We start from the raw sequence: 20,727 nt of genomic DNA, 5'->3' as shown, positions 1-20,727 counted from the left end.
ATGCGTTGCAATGTGAAGATGACTCAGAAGTCAAAATCTTATATGTCATAGTCACATAAACATATCCAAAAGAGCAATGAAAGTTTATGTATCAACAAAAATAGCATTAAATACCGAACTCGTAAAGTCATAAATTTTTATTTCTCCAACTACTACTGACTTCCTACTTCCTATATAAAATTATAATGTTTGTAGTATAAATTTTCTTAGCATCCAATGTGAAATTATAACTTTGAGTGTTTGAGTTTCTGAAAGTGATACTAAATACAAAAAGAAATTATTTTCACATGGCAAACAACTGTGAAAATGTTTTTCTCAATCAGAGTGATTCACTTACTAGTGCCTTACTCAAGTTTCAAGCAGGACCTAGTGAAATCGGTTCTCCTATCTCGTTTAACATGGAAGGTCAAAACAATCATTTCATGAGTGATTCTCTAGAGAATGGCGAATTTCATTCAAAATTTGGTAATCTCACAATCACTCCACTTCTTACTATCTAATAATAATAATATGCAAAATGATGCTTTAATTACGGGTTCTTTTGAATTTTATACAGGATTTGATCATCTCACCGTCACTCATCAATTCGATGATCTCAGACTCAATTATCCTACAATCCAGCGAAATAATATTAGAGGAAATGATACCATCATATCACATGGTGGTATCACGTCCACTTATCCTCCAAATGGAAAAAATACTGTTTCTCATTGGGATAAATATAAAAAATGTTGGTCTGGCCCAAATCATCTTGGATCATCTTCACATGGTAATCACATCACTAATAATATGAGAAAATATGGAAATATGAAACGAGTGAATAGATCACCATCCAAGACGCAATCCAAGAAACAAATTCGTTTTAGATTCGCCTCATGGACATATGAAGAGAAAAAAGTCATGGACCGAGAACTAGAAAAGTGAGTTGCTTTTTATGATATATGTCTTTATTTTATTTTATAAATATAATATTACATATTTTATTTATGTAAGTACTTTTATATGATCTTATTCAGGATTGTTTCATGAACTAATAGCACTTTATCTTTTCAATTTCAGGAGGTTTGTTTTTTTATTAAATGGTTCGAGATATTAAAATATCATTCATTCATCACACACACATGTGTGCGCGCGCGCGCGTGTGTAATTGCGTGCGCACATGCGGTTGTGTGTAAATTATTTGAAACTTCAAAAAAGTATATACCTTTAAAAATATATTATTATTATTATTATTATTATTATTATTATTATTATTATTATTATTATTATTATTATATATATTTGATTTTTTCATTTTTAGATTTTTAGTAGATGTAAAGTCTTTTTGACTTAACAACAAACTTTTGTTACATGTTTATGCCTACAAAATCATACAATGAATCTTTTAAATGTATCTTGCAGGTTCACCTCTTTACCTGTTCTAAATATTTGTAAGAAGATTGCAATTATGTTACCGAGAAAATCTATTCGAGATGTTGCCATGCGAATCGAGTGGTTGATCGTAAGTAATAATACTATTTTCTTTACCTCTCTAGATATGAAAATGATTCTTAAAATATAATTTTGTCACGCATTGCGTTAGAAATATAACTCTTGATGATTATCTACGGCTAACTTATTATTGTAATTTGTAAGAATAGGCTAGTTTGGCATTCGTTGTGCAAAATATCAGTTTTGAGTTATAAATATTTTTAAGAAAACAAATACATGTCAAAGACTCGTATAATAAATGTTAACGAGCATAGCGCGATCAAGTTTTCTTGGTCATGATAAATTGAAAATTAAATTAAATTTAATATATTATCTCATATGATTAAGGAATATTTTTAAATTTTCTATCCTAGAAAAATTATAGATAAAAATGGTGCCAATTAATCATGAGTTGGACAACTAATATTCACATATTATATTGTGTGCAGAATCATCGAAAATTAGACAACATCTGGTTTTTGGATAAACCTTCAGTCGAGGGAGATTTAAGTGATTTTGATTTTTATATGCCAGACAACCCTAATGATCGAGATCTCCTCGCCATTCGGTAAGTTTCTTTGACATTGTGTTCAATCATCATGTATTTTGGTATCATGAAAAAATAATAACATTCTTAGTAGAACATAAGTTATCATCATAGAAAATTACAAAATAATGCTACAACACTAAGTTAGTAAATATGACAAATTAACATCCGTTTAACTATGTCGGAAGAAGTGGCATATCAACAAATTATATACAAATTTGGTTTGTGTGTGTATAACTATTACTTACAAAGTTTTTTATTTTATATCAGGAACAAGTTTGGTGCTGGAGTTGTTAAGGGTAGCCGCCTCTAAATTCGAGACATCGCATAGTTAACGCGAACAATGTCAATGTGTGTGTGGACACACATGTGTGTGTTTTTTCTAAAATAAGGGATTTTCATCAAATAATTATGCATCAGTTCCGTTTTTGTGAAAATAATAATTTATAAGTGTTTTTTATATGTTGATGTGTGTAATGTGTAACATAGCAAAGCACTATGTAATGTATAATTTGAATATGATTGTTCCTAATTTATTATTTTGGCACCTATTAATAAATAGAAATTATAGTGTATTGACGACTTTCAATAGTTTTGGTGTTGCATAATCATAAGATTATTATCCAAGTTTCTCTTAATATGCTTAATGTATCAATGACTACTCAAAATAACATATATGTGTGTGTGTGTGTGTAATATATATTAAAAAGTAATATTAAACTTATTCTGATTAATCATTTTGATTAATTTCTATTTCTACCAACTAAGTTCTTCCACCAATTAACTCCGATTTCCACCTTTTATATCATCACAAATAACCATTAAACGCATATCTAACATAGTGTGGCCTAAAATTTGTGTGGTGATATGCAATTACAAGGTTGTATCGAAAAAATGTATATCCACAGTCAGACTCCAAGGAACACAACTTACAAATAACCATTAAAATGCATATATAACATAATGCGGCCTAAAATTTGTGTGATGATATGCAATTATGAGGTTGTATTGAATAAATGTATATCCACAATCAGACTCCAAGAGAACACAACTTTTGCATTTCGCCAGTTCAGAGTCTAATAAACAAGAATAAACAAAATTATATTTAAAGTATTCCTCGACAAGTCCGGCATTACTAAAGATGCTTAAGGTCTACGGAGTGTGGCAATTTAAAATACACCATGAAGGCCTAAACCCCAAATAAAAGCATCAATATTATTAAATCTTGAGTTTAACCTATAACGGCCACTTGAATTTGAAACAGAGACATTAATTTGTAGATTGCACACTTGCAACCTATAATATAGATGCATTATAGATGCAGAGTACTCTAGAGTATGTCCAGAAAATGAATTTGTAATTAATAAACAATTTTCTTAAACGAAAAAAACTCCTGACAGCAGCTATTATATTCTGATACAATTTATCATACGATAAATTATTTTGTGACAAAAAAAAAGTTTATCGATATACTCCTTTTTAAGATCAAGATCATCTTGTTTCCACTGCCTATGGTTCACATCAAAGTTATGCCCCATTTAGCTTAAAGCTTGAAGCTATATAAATTTTGTTGTAAATATTTGTGATTTATAATCCTCTCTTTTTTTCCAAAAATAAGACCACAAATCACCTAACGAAAGTAACGCATTAATCAAACATCACCAAAGATTACCATTAAATGTGAAAGAAAAAGAACTTTATCAAACATTCGAACAACACTAAGGACCATTAACACTAAGGACCAACTGAATCGTTGCGGCTCCTGGCAGGACACTAAATTATAAGCTTGCATATACTTACATTCTAGAACAACACACAACAACTGACCCTTGATCAGCTGTGAGCAGTTCAACCACCAGTAGCAGGTAAATGACGGGGGTTTATATCAAAGTGGCCACTCACCGTTCTGGACGGAGACTCATTTAAACCACTTAAAGCATTATATAAATATATATCATTTATTATATATTATTTATCATTATATAAGACCATGCTCACTCATGCCAGTACATGATCTGAAAAGAATATTAACATCTCGAGGATCAACAGTCATAAAGGAAAAAATAGCAAGCATCACTACAAAAAAGAGCAGTTTCCACAAGAAGTCTAGAGCCAGTGCATAAAGTTTATTCAAACTTCCACAATCACCCAATCATAATTTGTGAATGGATTAAAAAAGGGTTTAAATTTCGATATTGTGGTTTAAATTTCAATAGTGTTTATCAATAGACAATGTAATATGAAACCCTCATTTTCTGTCTATCAATCTTCAGGGTTGGCAAAGAAGGCATTGATAGACGGCATGATCTCTGGAGACTTGTTTCGGACAAACTTTCGAAGGGCATGCTGTGAGTACTTTTCCCCTTCAGCAAAGTTATCCAACACTCCTGCAGCTCTGTTTTCCTTCGTCACCCTAAATGGAAGTGCATATCAATATATATATGTATACCCATATTACCAGTCACCAATTGCACAAAAACAGCAGTCTATATTTTTGAACTTGCAAATTATAAGAATGTGAATTTCTGGTTCTAAGCAAATAATTGAGACTTCAGAAGCATTTTTGTACCTTAAACGTCCTGTATGAACTACTACCAAAAGGTGATTGCCAGCTATGGCATGGCATATAATAAAAAGTGGGACTAAACTAAAGAAATCATCAAGATCACTCCTTCCAGAAATTTCAAGATACTAAACAGTCTTCCTCTAAAAAATTATATTAAGGAAATCCACTTGAAAAGTGTTTTAAAGTTTGCAATACTAGAGCTATGTTAAAGGATGAATTTGCTGAAAAAATGAGAGAGGCATTTTTCATCGTGTTGATAATTCTTATTATATAAACTCACAAGTGGTTGATCTCATATGACTTTCTTGAACAAAACAAAGAGGGCATGTGCTATGGATAGGGATGGATGACTTTGGGTCACTCAAGGGCAAGGGCCGGAGGCCGAGGCCGGTAACGGGAATGGGGAAGATAAAAAAAGAATATACTACTCGATAATTTTCATATATGTATGACAGACATATTGGGACAAAAAACTAAAAGGTAAATCATACACCGATCAACTTTCAACTTTCAAGTGGTTCAAAATTTGCATAAAATTTGTGATTCTGAATAGACTATCTTCAAGTTTTATATTCAATTAGGCATCATGGTCATTAATTTAGTTTTGATAATTCAAATGACATACAAGGTATAAGCATAGAGGACTTCATAGATATCCTTACCCGCATAGATAAATAACATCTCAGATTATTTCTAACTTCATAGACCAGGGGATATCCCTCCCCGGGTAAAGTGTTGGCGAGTATTTAAATTTATTGTAATCTTCCTCACCCACTAAATGATCACGTTAGAAATCCCAAGTGGAAATTATAGTTGTCACCAAAAATTGAAATGGGGTCATTTGGGTGGGGAGGTTCAAAGTAGAATGTTCCTTTGAAAGGCTCCTAAAAGACTACATCGACCCGGATACAAAACAAACTTAATACAGTCCGATCATTAATTCTACCCTGCTATCAACAAAAGAAGAAGTAATAGAGGGAGAGAGAGGGGGAGGGAGAGAGAGGGAGAGGGAGGGAGAGAGAGGATTACCTAACTTCGGGGTTGCCAGAGATGTTACGGATCAGCTGCATACCGCAAATTCCGACGGCTACGCCTACGGCCGCAAACAGTGGATACACCTATATCAACAAAAACATAGATGTTAGAATATCAGATCTATACCTTGATTGATCTATGAGCTTCTACAAAAACATATAAAAAGAAGAATTATCATATCAGTGAGGAGAGAGAAGAGAAAGGGGGTAGTAAACGGACCTCGGGCCTGAGCCATCGATTAACTGCATGCGAAGGCATCGGAGCAGCCGCAGAATCGGTAGATTGAGATGAGAGATTTTCGCTGCCAAAGAAGCTGCAATAATAGATGATGACTATGATAATAGCCTTTTCGCAAGATTAATACTAAAGCGGCGGCTGGATCCTTAAAATAATTCCAGCTTTAAAACCGTGTTAAATCCTGAGGAAAACAGGGGACGCAGTCACACATGTAGTTTCTAATTTAGTATTCTCATAATCTCTCATCCTTATTATAAAATGGAACATCTATAAAATTTCTAAATTAAATTATATTAAATTTGGCTAATAATCAATGATTATTATTATATATAAAAAAAATTTAACATTACATAATATATTTGATTTATAATTAAACATTATTTTTAAATTTATAAAATTATGAATGAATAATATAATTCCGAGTTAAATATGAACATTGATGTCTTTTAAAATTTGTATACGGCCAATAATTTTATAATAATACTTCTTTAACTTTTAGCAAAATTTTATTATTGATTTCATGTTTTTGGATATACATTATTAATATAGAGGAAAAAACAATATTATTAATCGTTCTTTTTTTCCTGAATTACAATTTTAAAGATATAGAAGTCTAAATTATTGTGAAGATCCACAATGTTTGAGGTGCATACAAGACTGAACTTGTTTTCAATCAATATTGTTACAAGGGAAAATAGATTTTTTTGCCACCCAACTTATTATTTGTTTAGAAACCTACTACTGAACTATAATTTTTTCCTTTTTTGCCACTAATGTTAGGTTCGGATTTTTTTTTTGTCACTAACGTTAGGTTCGGATTTGATTATTAACACTGTTATTCTTTTTAGAGTTAATTGCATTTGGCACCCCTTTGGTATTTTGGGAAATTTTATTATATTTAATTAAAATCAGACTTTTATTTAAATTTTCCGACCATCTAAACGATATTTTTCGGTAGTCTGCAATATAATAGTGATCTGTGCTTTATATCTATATCTTTATATGTAGTACTCCATATGTGTCCTAGGTAGTTTATCTTAGAGGACGGGAGTACGGAATTTTTTTACTCAGAAAGGAAATCTCAAAATTAACTTATGGAACTATATTTAAAATAAAAAGTGGGAACCTTAAAATACATGACAAGTAGTGGTAAAGAACTATAAAGTCAAGTGATACTATATACTTGTGGAGTCTTAAAATAATTCATAAAACCAAATTTTTTAGGTTCTTAAAATGCTTGTTAAACTCTCATACTTCAAGGTAAACTAGCTAAGGGACATATAGATGACTGTATATAATGTTATAGACACATATCATATCACCATAATATTGCAGACTACCACTATGTTTTTATAATGCTAAAAAAAATAACATATTGTTAATAATCAAATCAAAACATAACGTTAGTGACAAAAAAAAAATCCAACGTTTTTTCAAGGAAAAAAACCAACATTAAATTTTATTAAGAAAAAATAAAATAAAATAATTTTTGAATTTTTTTGGAATCTCAAAATGCGTGTCCAACTCTCGTCCTCCAAGGTAAACTACCTAGGACACTACATAAAGATATAGACACATATCAGATCGCCATTATATTGCAGACTAACATTATTTTAATAATACTAAAAAAATAACATAGTGTTAATAATCAAATCCGAACCTAACGTTAGTGACAAAAAAAAGTCCGAACCTAACATTAGTGACAAAAAAGAAAAAAATTATAGTTCAGTAGTAGGTTTCTAAACAAATAATAAGTTGGGTGGCAAAAAAATCTATTTTCCCTTGTTACAAAGATCAACAACATTCAAGGAACTGATGTTTTCAATTAGCAACAACAATTAATTTCTCTACTGGATTGATCGAGGTGCATAAATTATATGCAGGCGAAGCATTAGTTGCTACAGTTAAAAGAAGAGGTTATTCTGATTGAGCACTCAATGTAAGCTAAAAATGCCAAAGACCAGGTTCCTTTTGCAGCAAACTAATGACAAGTGCAGAAGCACCTTTCTGAATTCATACTCTTCGGTCTTCAAAGATGTACTTCTCTTGCTGCAAAATTTTCAAACTTTGTTTGTAACTCACTCGAGGCCCGGGTTAATAATAGTTTAGACCTGTACACAGGATAAGTGTTCCACTTAGATAAACGCAAGTTGTGTAGATGTTCTTACATTGTTATATTGACATATATTTGCTTGGAACAAATGTAAGCCTGGGGTTGGCAGATTTGAGAACTATATAGGTAGAGAAAATAGCTGACACAGGTCGATGATCTGAGAAGTTGCTCTCACTGCGAAGGTAAGATAGTTGTTTCACCCCTTTGCCATACCATAGAATTCTGTCACACCTGCTGGCATCAACAATTGCTTCAGTTCATCAAGTTGTGTCAAGCAGCTGCATTTAAAAAGTATCATTCTATATTCTAATGTATCCTACGTTTATCTAAAAAGGTGAGTTGCAAGGTAATAAATTAAGAATCAAAACCACTAAAGACCTTCATATCAGCAAGGCTTTAGCCTAGTAGATACCCCTATCTTCTTGGTAATAAGATATCGATGGTTCAGCCCTCTGTGGAGTCATGTGTGTGAGTATTTAAATTTCTATGATTGACTATATATTACCCCCCACCCCGACCCCCACCCTAGCCCTCCCGCAAATATAATAAAATAAAATGAAAGACCTAGCTCATAATGACCAGTACCATGCTGGAGTTCGTTTCTTCTCTCTTTGTTTACTTCCAATGCCTCCTGAGTAGTGATTGCTATTTATTTTAGAGTACTTATATGTAGGTGCAAATTCTATATTTCCCTCTTTCCAACCTTCAAACACTCCGCCGTCTTCTAGTTCCTGCTGTAGCTGATCAAATTCTTGCAGTGCGGCCCAGTCTTGCTCTTTTATGAGTTGCCTGGCTAAGCTATCTTCTGAGTATAGCCTGTAGTTTAGATCTCCAAACCAGAATATCCGACTGTCATACAATACCATAAATCATAATGTCAGATGTTGAAATTTTCATTTAATTCTCATTTTTTAAATGAGAATTATACATAAGAAGCTAACTCAAATTTGGTGATAACTTACTCGTGGCCTAAGATGGTGAGAGGATGATGCTCGTTGACCTTATGAGCGAGTCTGGTGAAAGTTGTTCGTCTGAAAATTTCAGACACTTGGTGATTCCTTCTTCCTTCATCACCATTCTTCTCACCCGAAGCCAAGTGTGCAGCAGTGAAACAAAAAGTAGTTCCTTCAATTGTCATGCTAACTGAAACTGAACCTTTGTTTCCCAAATAGCCCATGATCCCACAAGCTACTGAACTAACTCTAACACTGATGTCGTAACTCTCAACAACTTTCGTCTTTATCCACACACTTACAAACACCCCAACCATCTTCTTGCTTGCAATGAGCATGTACCTGTTACCCTGATCTCGATATATATACTGTGTATTTTGCTGCCCTGTCAAAGGGGTTGATGCTCCACAGGTAGTTGAGACTTCTTGTTCATAATTTCTGCTATCCATTGGTTTCAACTTCAGAGTATTGCTAGAAAAACCAGTCTGGTCATTAAGAGCTTGCCCGATAAGCAGGTTCCATTTTTGACTTTCTGTCAGATCTTCCACTCCAATTACAGTTCTGGCAATCAGGGGAACAATTTCTTGAAATCTGCAAGGAAATTATGTCTGCTTCTTGAAATGCACCACTTGGATAAACTATGAATATCGTAGACTTTACAACTTACCCTAGGACATAGATGTCAGCAGACTCCTTGATATTTAGCCAGTTATCCAAATCTCCTGCCAAACTCTCAACCGGAGATCTTCCAGCAACATTCCAAGTACCCACAAACACACTGGATAAAAAAAAACTTCAATTAATACCCGTAATAGGGTTTATAATCATCATTTCCTCATTATCAAATAATCTTAGATAATATATGCAGATGCAGAGGAAACACACCTTAATGATTTTGTAGAAATGCTAGGAACAACTTCATTTGGCCTGCAGTGGATATCACTGGCCACATAGTCATCGTCATCTACGTCTTCATCTGCAACCTGGCCTGTAAATAGCTTGTCATAAACTACACGGTTAGAAAATAGAGTGCTGGTGTAGGAGAGCAAGGAAATTCGTATAATTGGGAATGAGGGGGAGGGACTGTAAACTACTATAACAATAAGAATGCTTCATTCCAGAACCTAGAAAATCACTGAAATTTGTCGAGTTGGTCTTCTTGTGCTTCCGTCGAGACAACTTGCCAAGCCTGTGAGTTCTCTGTGTTGGTTTACTTTTATCCATGATGGTTGGTGAGAAAAATATCTGTAGTTCTGTATAATGTTTTAGCAATAAAGAGTGCTTCGGGCTTTCGAGAACAAGACCTGCTTGAATGATTTGAAAGCGATGCATGCAGAATTGAGATATAATCTCAGATTTCTGTAGCAAAGATACTCATTTCTTAACATTACTAACAATCTGATGGAATGTGGGTGTCATAATCGTATATGTTTATTGCCACAGGCAAGGCCGCAAGAGGCTGCAGTAAGAGACAGGAGAAGCTCGAAAAACTCGCAGTTCCAGCGATCTTCCCGAGAAGGTATACGAGAAGTACAACAAAGGTCAAATTTCGTTATTTGTTGTTTACAGTCTTGTTACATTGTGACATTGCACAAGTTGCCTTTTTCTATATTTGCTCAAGCAAGTTGTAGTTTTTCCGGGGTGTTGGCTCTAAATGTCACTATTTAGCAGAAAAAACTCTATTGTCACTTTCTAAAAAAAAGGCCCAGAATGTCCTTCCAAGTGTTTACAATAACGGATAAAAACGCAATTTTAAGTTGTGATTTTAGCAGCTGAAAATGCAACTTGAAGTTGTGGAACGCAACTTCAAGTTGTATTTCCTTCTGAAATTAAAACATAACACGAAGTTGTGTTTTGAAGTGACAGTTAGATCATTTTTTCAAAAATTGACATTGAAGCCCATTTGTCTTCAAATAATGACGTTTGGGACCTTTTCTCTTATTTGTCACGGGGGACTATTGATCAAAGGTAAGATACTTGAACCGTTTCCAGTAACTACTTGTTTAATTGTTTTGCACATACCTGAGCTGTTTGATATTGTGTGCATTTGCTGTGTTGCTTAATCAAATGAGTACAAGATGAAAGCTACCTGAAAGAGAAAAGCATTCTTGTTTTATTATTACCTGGATCATTTTTTATAGGGTGAAAATGAACATGATAAAACCAAATATTTATGTGCTCAGAGTTTGGCTTTTAACTATATACAAATTGGCATTTAGATGAAACTGACATTTGAATACACATGAAAACGCAAGATTGTCCAGACTTGGAAGGAAAATACGAAGCAATTCTATAACAATTCTTCGTAGATATGCTCTACGAAGATTTGGAAGGAAAACTAAGTATATACATCGTTTATATACAATGTATTCCAGATTGGATGAACCATGCGTCGCAGGAAAATATTTTAAAAAACAAAAAGAAAAAAAAAAGTGATAGAGCTTATGTATATTTTCTGTGCTACAGAATCTGAAACCACTGCAGAATCTGAAACAAGACATGTGGAGGCCGGCTAGCTGACGCATCGCCTGAAACATGAAAGGCATTCAAACGTCCTTGGCCTCGCCCTCTGAACCCTTTGCTTTCTCGAGGGGGCTGGCTGCAAAGGGATAGAGGGGTGGCATTGCAACGACAGGGATGACTGTCGCTGCAATGACATAGAAGATTGGCATTGCGTCTTATTAAGATTGCAGTTGAATCTGCTTGGCTTATTAAGCTCGCAGCTGAAAGCGAATCTGCTTCCTGGACGTTGCGTCTTATTAAGGTCGCAGCTGAATCTGCTGTCTTGAATTTTTCGTGGCGTTACTAGCTCGCATGACTTTGATAAATAACTGTCATCCCAGATTCGGCCAGAGGAGCCCTGTCGCCGAAACGAGTATGCCGACCTCTGTAATGTATTGTTTACTGCCATGTCTAGAAATTTTATGTTAACTTGTTCTGCCCTGTGTCTTTCTTCATTTTTGATAGGAATTTTAAAATAAGGAACAAAAAAAGACAGAAGAACAAAACTCGCAACAATACAAGATTGTTCGGTATTGCAGTTCTTTTTATTGCCCATGTTTTTAGGCTTGGTTATCTAAAATTCATGGACTCAAATCTATGCTAAAAATTGGATCCTGAAATTTTGCTATGATTTCGTTGAATGTTAGTATACAGAACCAGACCGGTCTTATAAGTTGTGACAAGTAATAATACTGGAATTGTGTATATATAATCTATGCAGAGCAAGCATTACAGCTTTTGCTGCAAGCTCCAGGATCATCCTTAGTACCCATCATATATATTGGATTTTTTTCGCATTCACCCTCTTTAGCCCACAAAGCGCAGTCTTCATCTTCATCAATGCACTCACTCCCCCTTCCGTCTTTATAAGGCTTTTCATGTATCCACTTTGTCGCGGACCATTTTTCACCTTTTTCCACTGGACAGCTCCCATGTAAGCTCATGTGGTCAGCTGTTAAATTTATATGCAGATTATAAAACAGCAATGCGTCTCCCTTCTTTGCTTTCACTGCCAAAATAGGATAAAATGTTGATAAAACGGTCTATGCCACAATCCTTGTAATGCATATTTTACTGCCTGCTTAAATGATATTTTTAAAAAATAGTAGCAGAATTCTGAGTTTGCGATTCTTAAAACAAATTACCTCCGTAACCAGTTTTAGCACAATCAGACCAAGTATCATCCTTTGGCTGAAAATCTTTTGCCTGCAGAAAGAGTATATGGAGAAACATGTAATTCGTAGCAATGTAGCTTTACCAGAAAAGAGATAATGTACCTCTGATGCTGGAAATATTGTTTCCCCGCCTTTGTCAACATTAGACAGATACATAAGTACTGTTGCCACTCGGTTGCCACCAGCTCGAACATTAAAATCATCAACAAAAAAATCAGCATGAGGCTCGTATTTTTGACCATGTTCGTAATGAAGAATTTGCATTTGCTCCCCGTTTTCTGAAGATATCGTTAGTTTTAAGTCCAAAATTAGAATTTATGATCTTAAAATGTGAGAACTAACCATAGGCCATACTACCTGTAGGAAGAAATGTCCAAGCAGCTATCCTTCTTTCAATGCTGGCAACTACTTCATCCTATGAGGGTGTAAATTGAACATGTAAGTTTCCATCAGAGGATAAACAGGTACTGGCATACACACTTGCGCACAGACAACAACTTCATATATTAATTTTCAATGACTTCATCATGGAACAAATTTCAAGTACATGTAGATAAATTATCTGTCATGTCATTTAGAAAAAAACTGGTAACAGAATCCGGGGTACATAGCATTAGGGCAGAAAGCATCAAACTCCATTTGCCCTCGATGGTAGAGCTTAAATGTGTCAGAATTTGAAGCCTTACTCATAATTACTCAAATTTGGGGTTCTTTACTCATCTATCTGACACTGCTATGAAAAATGCATATATATGAATGAAAAGCCCAAAACATCTCTACACTCTTATACAGGTAAGATGTTTATAAACATTTTTTTTTATTCAACTAGTTCAAATGATTACACTTGATGCATATAATTTTGTTCACGTTTCCTAACTATTCAAAATATAGATGGAAGAAGAATTAGTCGATGAATTAAGGAAAAGAAGGAAATCATGTCACCTAACTACTCCAAATATGAAAGAATTTAGCAAAAAAATATATATAAAGGAAGAGGAATTAGTCAATGAACCATACATGTGCTGTGTCAAGAAACATGCCGGAGCTTGTTCGGACATCACTAGCCTCGCCCTCGCCAGTTTCATCGTTGACAACCATTGATTTTTCAAGGCTCCCTACCTTGGCCTTATAGCATATTTAAAGGGCAAAAGCTGTACTGTTAAGGAAATAAACTAGCCCCAAAATACACCAGACTAGCACAAACATAAGTTTTACGAAACCTTTTTTTGTCAGGGAAATAGTCCAAAACCTTGGTCATATAATACAATTAGTAAAAATGTTTAGGTGCACAGATTAGCAGCACAGTGGCGAAGGTGGTTCTAGCGCTAGAAAAGGTCTGGAGTTTGATAAATGATTATGAGTAAGATAAATGCAGATATAAAAGTAACAACATGCGGTGCATGCAACAATATTAAGATTTACCAGATTGATAAGATGTTCACACTCTTCATCTGTTAAAAATTTCTTGTACGAGAACACCCTGTGTATTAGTCTCCAGTCACATGTATAACTTATAACAAGGCAGATACATAAAGTAAAAAATTAAATAAATTGAAGAGATGAAAATGTTGAGTGACCTGGGTTGCCAGGAAATCCGAGAGACTCTTGTAGGATTAAAAGTAGCCGCTGATTCGACTCCAGTGGTTAACTTCAGCACTGACCTTCGTTGTCTGAAACAAGAAATTCAAATAATAATTTAAAATGATGAGCTACTCATGAACGCTCCAAAATGTAATTTTATCAGGAATATATTTAGGAGAGTCAAATCGAGGTTTGAGAGAGAAGTTAACATATTATTGTGAACAGCAGTAATATGAAAAGGGTGACTCCATGTCCAAGCTGAACTAGAGAAGAAGCGAAAAGCTGCAGAGTATGAAAACAGAGTGGAGCAAAGAAAGAGCATGGATACTAGTAACAGAAAGAAGAAGAAACAAAGTTTATGATTTTCCATTTATGAAAGATACATTAAAATATGTAAAACTTAAAATCTAATTCGATTCAATCTTTGATTTGGATTATGAAATAAGCACACACGACTACACGAGCATTAATTTGGATTCAGCACATATTAATTTCCAGAGGAAGAAAACAAAGTTGTCGTATTCAACACATATTACTTTTTTGAAGTAGAAAACAAAATGATTTCAAGTCTACCGGTATCTTTACTCCTGTTCAGCACACATTATTTTTTTGAGATGAAAAATAAAGCGCTTTCAAATATAAATGTTACGTTCTTCTTATTATCTTGGTCTTTATCTATATTTTTTTTTGAACATGAATATGATCTTGATTCGGAACTAAAAGTACTATTGTTATTATTATTATTTAAATTTTATGAGTCTTAATATACTGAATTAATATAAACAATATTTATTCAAGAGTTACTAAATTATTGGAGATTTTAGAAGGAATTTTTTCCTACTAACTTCTAGAAGGAAATTTGTAAACAAAGTCATTCAAAGGATTGTGTGTAAGCCTCGCTGCTCGGAAACACCAAGGTTGTGTTCACTTGGAATGAATGGAATGGAGGGAGAATGGAATGAATTTTGTACTCTAAAATGGTGTTCATCAAACAAAATGTATATAATTTTCATTCCTTCAATCATTCCAACCTTACTATTTTAACTATAACTCTAACCCACATGTTTTAGAAAGAATGCTCATTCCATTTGAACATCATGTTTCTTCACAATCTTTCTCACAAATAAATTAACTACATTCATATTTTGTCATCATTATCTCATATTTTCTTCTTTTTTCTTAAAACTCCTATATAATTTTTCATTCCATTCTCCCCTCATTCCATTCCATGAAGTGAACACAGCCCAAGAGTCATCAAAAATGCATGTCTGCGTAAAATATTAGTTTGGTCAGAAGGCGAGCACAAAGACTGCACTTCATTCAATCAGCATGCAATAGATTAGAGAGACTTGCCCATTTCTAAAAAGAAAGTAGCAAAGGGAATTTAAAAATAAAATCGTAGCTTATTAAGTTTGTTCTAATACATTCTATACATACAGTAACTCATAATGTTTGCGATACTTTTAAAGGGAATAAGCAGCCCTTTCTTTTTCTTTTTTGCTTAGAAGTAACCCTTGTTGATTTAAAATGCTAATTAGTCATGGATAGGACAGATTACGATTTAGAAGGAAGATTTAAACCCACGACCCATCGCATGTGAGTGATCAAGGTATAAATATGTGTATTATTTAGCACAGAAAAAAAGAAGAAAAAGAACTAATGCATATTTGTCTATCTTGTCCGTTTCAGCATTCTTCTCTCATTCCACCTGAACTCATGGAGATCGAATTCATACAATAGAAGTATAGAACTAAAAGAGTCTGAGCTCTGAACAAATTTACTCAGGATGCGTTCGCTTGGATAGAATGGAATGGAATATGTACTCTAAATTGAGAAAAATTAGACAAAATCTCTGCAATTTTCATTCTTTCAATCATTCCATTCCAACTATTTGAACTAAAAATCTAATCCAAATATTTTGTCATTTTGGAGGGTAAGATGTACGCAGATCATGTCCCTACCCTTAAAGTAGAAGACCCCCGGTTTAGTCATTATTTTCTCATACTCTCTGCTTCATCCTCTCTGGGGCCAAGGCCATTGAGACCTTGGAGACTAATTAGTGAAGGGAATCAAACAACATAGACGTAAATGTAACCAACACGAAATTTATATAAATATAATTTGTCACTATATTATGTACATATTTCTTTATCAGCTATAACTAAATATACCCCAAGAGGCTTGCAGACATGACAAAACCTCCTTAAACTTCTAAAGTGTTTGCTTCTACTTGAGTTGCACCTACATCTGTACTTGTGAACTAGCTTGCATTAATAAGAAAAGGAGGTTGGGCTACATATATATTGGTAAAAGATTCTTATGAAGAGCAAACCTTGCAACTCTTCCTACAAAAACCAAGCTTGTCCCTGGAACCAACCATATAAAGAGGATTGTTATTACATTCACCTGCAGCAGCCCACTGGGCACAGTTCTCATTCTCATCCGAGCAGTCTCCACTTGGTTTGTTTTTAACTGCTCTCTCAAACGACCTCACATGAATCCATTTGGTTGCAGACCACTTTTCACCCTCAATCACAGGGCAGCTCCCATGCAAGCTCAGTGGATCAGTAGTTGCATCAGGATGAAGACTATAGAAGAGCAGAGCATCTCCCTTCCTTGGTTTCACTGAGATTATAGCATATTACATATATCAGATCAGCAAAAACATGTATTCACATGTAAATATGTAATGCCACCTCAAACAATGTAGACAAAGGAAGCAATCAAAAGCACATACACAGAAAAACAAACCAAAAAAGGAGTAAACTGTTAAAATAACTATATTCAACTTTTTTTAGTCTATAAAGGAATTCTAGTCTATACAGAAAACCTAGCAACATAATCTCTGAAACCCCATATTATATGGATACTATATGTAGTAAAAATATACAGATCAATAAATTCAGCTTAACTGACAAAATTATAATATTAGGGAAACATCTTTCATGCAACATAAGCGACTGCCAAAATAATGCCACTATTGGACTAGCAGTAGCCATTATTTGATAGATTGTTGACTTAGACCATGGGATTCCAAAGCATTCCTGTCATGGTCCTTTAATCAGTCTCTGTGACACTTACGTTATAATTCCCGTGAAACATTACAATTTTAACTACCATAATCCAAATTCAAATTACCCTATTAAAGGAGGCTTCCCTCATATAATTTATCTTATATATTTTTTATAGGCTGGAACTCCTAAAACAATCATTTTTTTTTATTTCCTACCTGAATAACCTTTTTTCGCGCAATCAGACATGTCATCTGTCTTCAGCTGAGAGTCTTTCTCCTGTAAAATTGTAAATGTTTTGGTCAGTTCCTTGTCTACTGGAAGAGAAAAAAAGTTAAACAATAGAGTAAATATCATAGACAGAAATTTTTGCACTAAAATGTACCTCTGAGTTTGGAAAAACTGTTTCTCCACCTTTGTCAACATTAGATAGATACATAAGCACTGTTGCAACCCTGTGGCCACCCAATTCTTGATTGACCTTGTCTTGAAAATAATCAAAATGCGGTTCATACTTTTGGCCATGCTCGTAATGCAGTACTTGAATAGACTCCCCATTTTCTAATTAACAACAGGATGATCAGAGGCTAAATAAGTTTCATTTTCTTATCCAACAGATTATGAGACCATAAATTGATATGCCAAGGTCCAATTTACCTGGAGGAAGGAATGTCCAGGCAGCAATTCTGACCTCAATGGCAGCAACTACTTCATCCTTCAAAGATGAAACAAATATTGTTAATCTTTAGATTAAGTAGAAAGGAAACTGAATCCCTGAAGCTAATACCACATAGAACAAGAACTTCTCCACAAATCTAAAAGCTAGAAAAACGATCCAATATTAAAACGACAATACGTGAGTAGTAAGATATGTCATACGTCTCATAATTTGGATGTGAATGTAAATAACAAATACACTATATTTAATTGTATCTGTTCGACTTGGTAGTCACTAAGAAAAAACCATAGCCAATGCCTCGCCTAAAAAGTTAGATTAAAATAAACTATCATTATTTGAAAATTTAGAATAAACTATGAATTTAAATTTAAATAATCTTTTACCTAATCATTTTTTTAATTTAACTTGAAGTCTCTAGTTTCTGTAAAGACCTATCTTCTCAAATGATTCAATCTAACATGACTGCGATAAGTACAGAAATGAACAAAGTCCCCGTCGTTGGAGTACATGACCAAAGTTTTTCACCTGATAAACAAAACTCAACTTTTACGCATATTTATCCCTGTAAAAATACTAGCATATAGCAATATGCAGGCCCCTGATCCCGGTGAGCCTGGTACGATCACACCAGGCTCACTGGGGTTCAGGGCTGGCACTGCTTCCTATGCTCCTGTTCAACATGTAGATTCTTATGAATCGTAAGGCTCAAGCTCATCATTCAAGTCACCTGCTTCGCTAAGGAGAATAATAACTAGAGGGTAATAGTATGTTTCTAGTTGTGAAATTCTAATGATATATCTTAAATATAACAGAGGTTAAAAATATTGTAAATGAGATTGTTAGATCACATCTAACTAGTTTTCAGAATTCTCTAATAGGCATCATAGTACAGTCTAACTAGGTTTCAGAATCCTCTAATAGTGCATCATAATAATACAGTTAGTGAGAGTTTTACAATGGTTTCTCTTATATTACTATAATAAAGTAATGGTTTCTTCTCATGGCCTCCCAGGGAAATTAGACTCAAAACCAGAGTGTACCACGCAATAACATGAAATGATATCTGATTCTGATATAGTAACTCAACTTTGTAGAGAGAAAAAATTGCGACTATCATCTTGACTTTAGCGGTTTGCTAAAATAATTTTTTAAAAGGAAATCTACCTACATATATAGGTAAAATAGAGAAGATAGGAAGATACATTCACTGAAAAGGACCATATTCAATTTTAAGCAAAAACCATAATTACCAACACAATTAAGTGCAAGTTTGTAAAACATCACAAGTACTCAGTTACAAGAAGTAACATTGACCAACAGCTTATTACATTAAGGCATCCAGTATATTGTAGAGCTATGACACTCCACATGACATCCTAATCAACAAACTATCCTGATAGAGCTACTGCCTACAGTATCATATATTCAAACAATTTATGCTCAGAAGGAAAGCCACACACGGCACACCCACGCAGGAATATGAAAAGAGTACGTCTTGATTTATAAACACTGAATTGTACATTAGTGTATAAACTATCCATGGTATAAAAGCAAAGAAGCTACTGACCTGTGCTCTGTTCAGAAACATGCCTGAGCTGGTCCGGACCTCACTCTCTATACTCTTACCCGATTCATTGTCAGCAACCATGGACTTTTCGAGCTTATCTTTTGCCTACTTGAAAAAAAACAAGAAATCAAAAAAGATTTAGGAATCACTGAAGTTAAAAGTTTATAGAATGGCATGTAGCCATGTAATATATTCCCCCCTTTTGCTGCCGAGAGGCCGACATTATACACATAGAAACATAAGTAATTATAACAAAAAAACTCTTTATTTACATCAGTATTTCAAGTTAAAACAAATGGTGAAATAATCAATATGCTATAAAACTAACCAGAGCAATAAGATGATCACACTCCTCATCCGACAAAAAATTTCTGTATATAAACGCCCTGTACATGTACAATCCCAATAAAAACAACAAAATCAATAAGAGATCTCCCAAAATTTGCAACCTGATTCTCCTAGTAACAAAGAAGTCCCATTTAATTTTATCAAAATAACTCCAAAAATTATCATTAAAAAAAAGTTAGAAACAACTACAAACCTAAAAGAAAATGAACTCTATGATCAGCACATTAATATAATTATTCAAAGATAGGACATTTTATTTTGTAGAGTCAAAATTATAAGATAAGATGATGATTATTAATATAAAAAAAAAAGAAGAAGAAGAAGAAGAAGACCTGGGTCGCCATGAAAGTTGGGTAACTCTGGTAGGATCAAAAGTAGCAGAAACAGCATCAGTTGTCAATTTAAGCACCGACCCTCTTGGCCTAAACATCAAACAAGAAAAAAAAAACATTCAGAATATTTATATACATTGGCACAAACAAAACCACAAATTTGGGTACATATATAACTTGGGTACATTATGTTTTGTCCGGAAGAGTGAAGAGCTGAGTTTGAAAAATGAGGGAAAAGGATCAAGAAAATGAAAGAGAAGAGGAAATTCATGGAGATGTCTGAATTAAAGTATGTTGTTGGTTTAGATGAAACAAGGATGGATTGGTGAGAGAGATGCAAGTTGTGTGCATATATAGAGTAGAAGAGCGAGCGGAACTGTGTGCAAAACTGGGCATCTTCTTTCCCTCGGTGATTTTCTTGATTTTCTTGCACTTCTGGTGTGAGAAATTAAAGTTGTAACCAAAGGGCCGCTCATTGGTTTCGAGCACGTGGTTTTGCGTTAACTCGTTGAATTTTTAATTGAGCTTTTAGGATTTTGCATCCCTTATGTTTGGATATTTTTTCATTTTGGTCTCAAACTTTAATTCTTTACACTTTACACCTCATATCT

General features: G+C 34.0%; 5 protein-coding genes across 7 annotated transcripts; 1 reads left to right on the top strand and 4 right to left on the bottom strand.

The window, feature by feature from the left end:
• The first annotated feature begins 226 nt into the window (after positions 1-226).
• Positions 227-2,579, top strand: LOC108218098 (uncharacterized). The gene is made up of 5 exons (XM_017391022.2): positions 227-465; positions 557-920; positions 1,402-1,501; positions 1,920-2,038; positions 2,288-2,579. Exons 1-5 carry the CDS (start codon positions 288-290, stop codon positions 2,328-2,330), a joined length of 804 nt encoding a protein of 267 aa, XP_017246511.1. The 5' UTR covers positions 227-287; the 3' UTR covers positions 2,331-2,579.
• A 1,490-nt stretch (positions 2,580-4,069) lies between these two features.
• LOC108215939 (uncharacterized) lies at positions 4,070-6,080 on the bottom strand. The gene is made up of 3 exons (XM_017388577.2): positions 5,838-6,080; positions 5,613-5,701; positions 4,070-4,430 (listed from the first exon to the last, which is right to left on the bottom strand). The coding sequence occupies exons 1-3, from the start codon at positions 5,874-5,876 to the stop codon at positions 4,280-4,282; spliced, it is 279 nt and encodes a 92-aa protein (XP_017244066.1). The 5' UTR covers positions 5,877-6,080; the 3' UTR covers positions 4,070-4,279.
• Positions 6,081-7,616: 1,536 nt separating this feature from the next.
• On the bottom strand, positions 7,617-10,470 carry LOC108216525 (type IV inositol polyphosphate 5-phosphatase 7-like). Of its 3 annotated transcripts, none has more exons than XM_017389307.2 (7): positions 10,046-10,470; positions 9,807-9,909; positions 9,589-9,699; positions 8,931-9,512; positions 8,554-8,817; positions 8,024-8,202; positions 7,617-7,904 (listed from the first exon to the last, which is right to left on the bottom strand). In XM_017389307.2, the coding sequence occupies exons 1-6, from the start codon at positions 10,251-10,253 to the stop codon at positions 8,028-8,030; spliced, it is 1,443 nt and encodes a 480-aa protein (XP_017244796.1). In that variant the 5' UTR covers positions 10,254-10,470; the 3' UTR covers positions 7,617-7,904; positions 8,024-8,027. The 3 variants fall into 3 exon arrangements, with proteins under 3 accessions (XP_017244796.1, XP_063947997.1, XP_063947998.1); XM_064091927.1 differs by having other exon boundaries at positions 8,024-8,199; positions 10,046-10,467; XM_064091928.1 differs by lacking the exon at positions 7,617-7,904 and having other exon boundaries at positions 8,030-8,199; positions 8,672-8,817.
• A 1,596-nt stretch (positions 10,471-12,066) lies between these two features.
• Positions 12,067-15,102, bottom strand: LOC108216527 (probable prolyl 4-hydroxylase 6). The gene is made up of 8 exons (XM_017389310.2): positions 14,389-15,102; positions 14,176-14,268; positions 14,021-14,078; positions 13,616-13,723; positions 12,956-13,013; positions 12,701-12,876; positions 12,569-12,629; positions 12,067-12,432 (listed from the first exon to the last, which is right to left on the bottom strand). The coding sequence occupies exons 1-8, from the start codon at positions 14,547-14,549 to the stop codon at positions 12,137-12,139; spliced, it is 1,011 nt and encodes a 336-aa protein (XP_017244799.1). The 5' UTR covers positions 14,550-15,102; the 3' UTR covers positions 12,067-12,136.
• A 1,168-nt stretch (positions 15,103-16,270) lies between these two features.
• LOC108215792 (probable prolyl 4-hydroxylase 7) lies at positions 16,271-20,599 on the bottom strand. The gene is made up of 8 exons (XM_017388366.2): positions 20,302-20,599; positions 20,117-20,206; positions 19,765-19,822; positions 19,437-19,541; positions 17,848-17,905; positions 17,576-17,751; positions 17,409-17,469; positions 16,271-16,804 (listed from the first exon to the last, which is right to left on the bottom strand). Exons 1-8 carry the CDS (start codon positions 20,385-20,387, stop codon positions 16,497-16,499), a joined length of 942 nt encoding a protein of 313 aa, XP_017243855.1. The 5' UTR covers positions 20,388-20,599; the 3' UTR covers positions 16,271-16,496.
• Positions 20,600-20,727: the final 128 nt, after the last annotated feature.

Source organism: Daucus carota, chromosome 4 (genome assembly GCF_001625215.2).
Source record: "Daucus carota subsp. sativus chromosome 4, DH1 v3.0, whole genome shotgun sequence".
NCBI classification, from domain to species: Eukaryota; Viridiplantae; Streptophyta; class Magnoliopsida; order Apiales; family Apiaceae; genus Daucus; species Daucus carota.
Note: the sequence above shows the minus strand (reverse complement) of the source record. Positions and strands in the feature narration are given on the sequence as shown.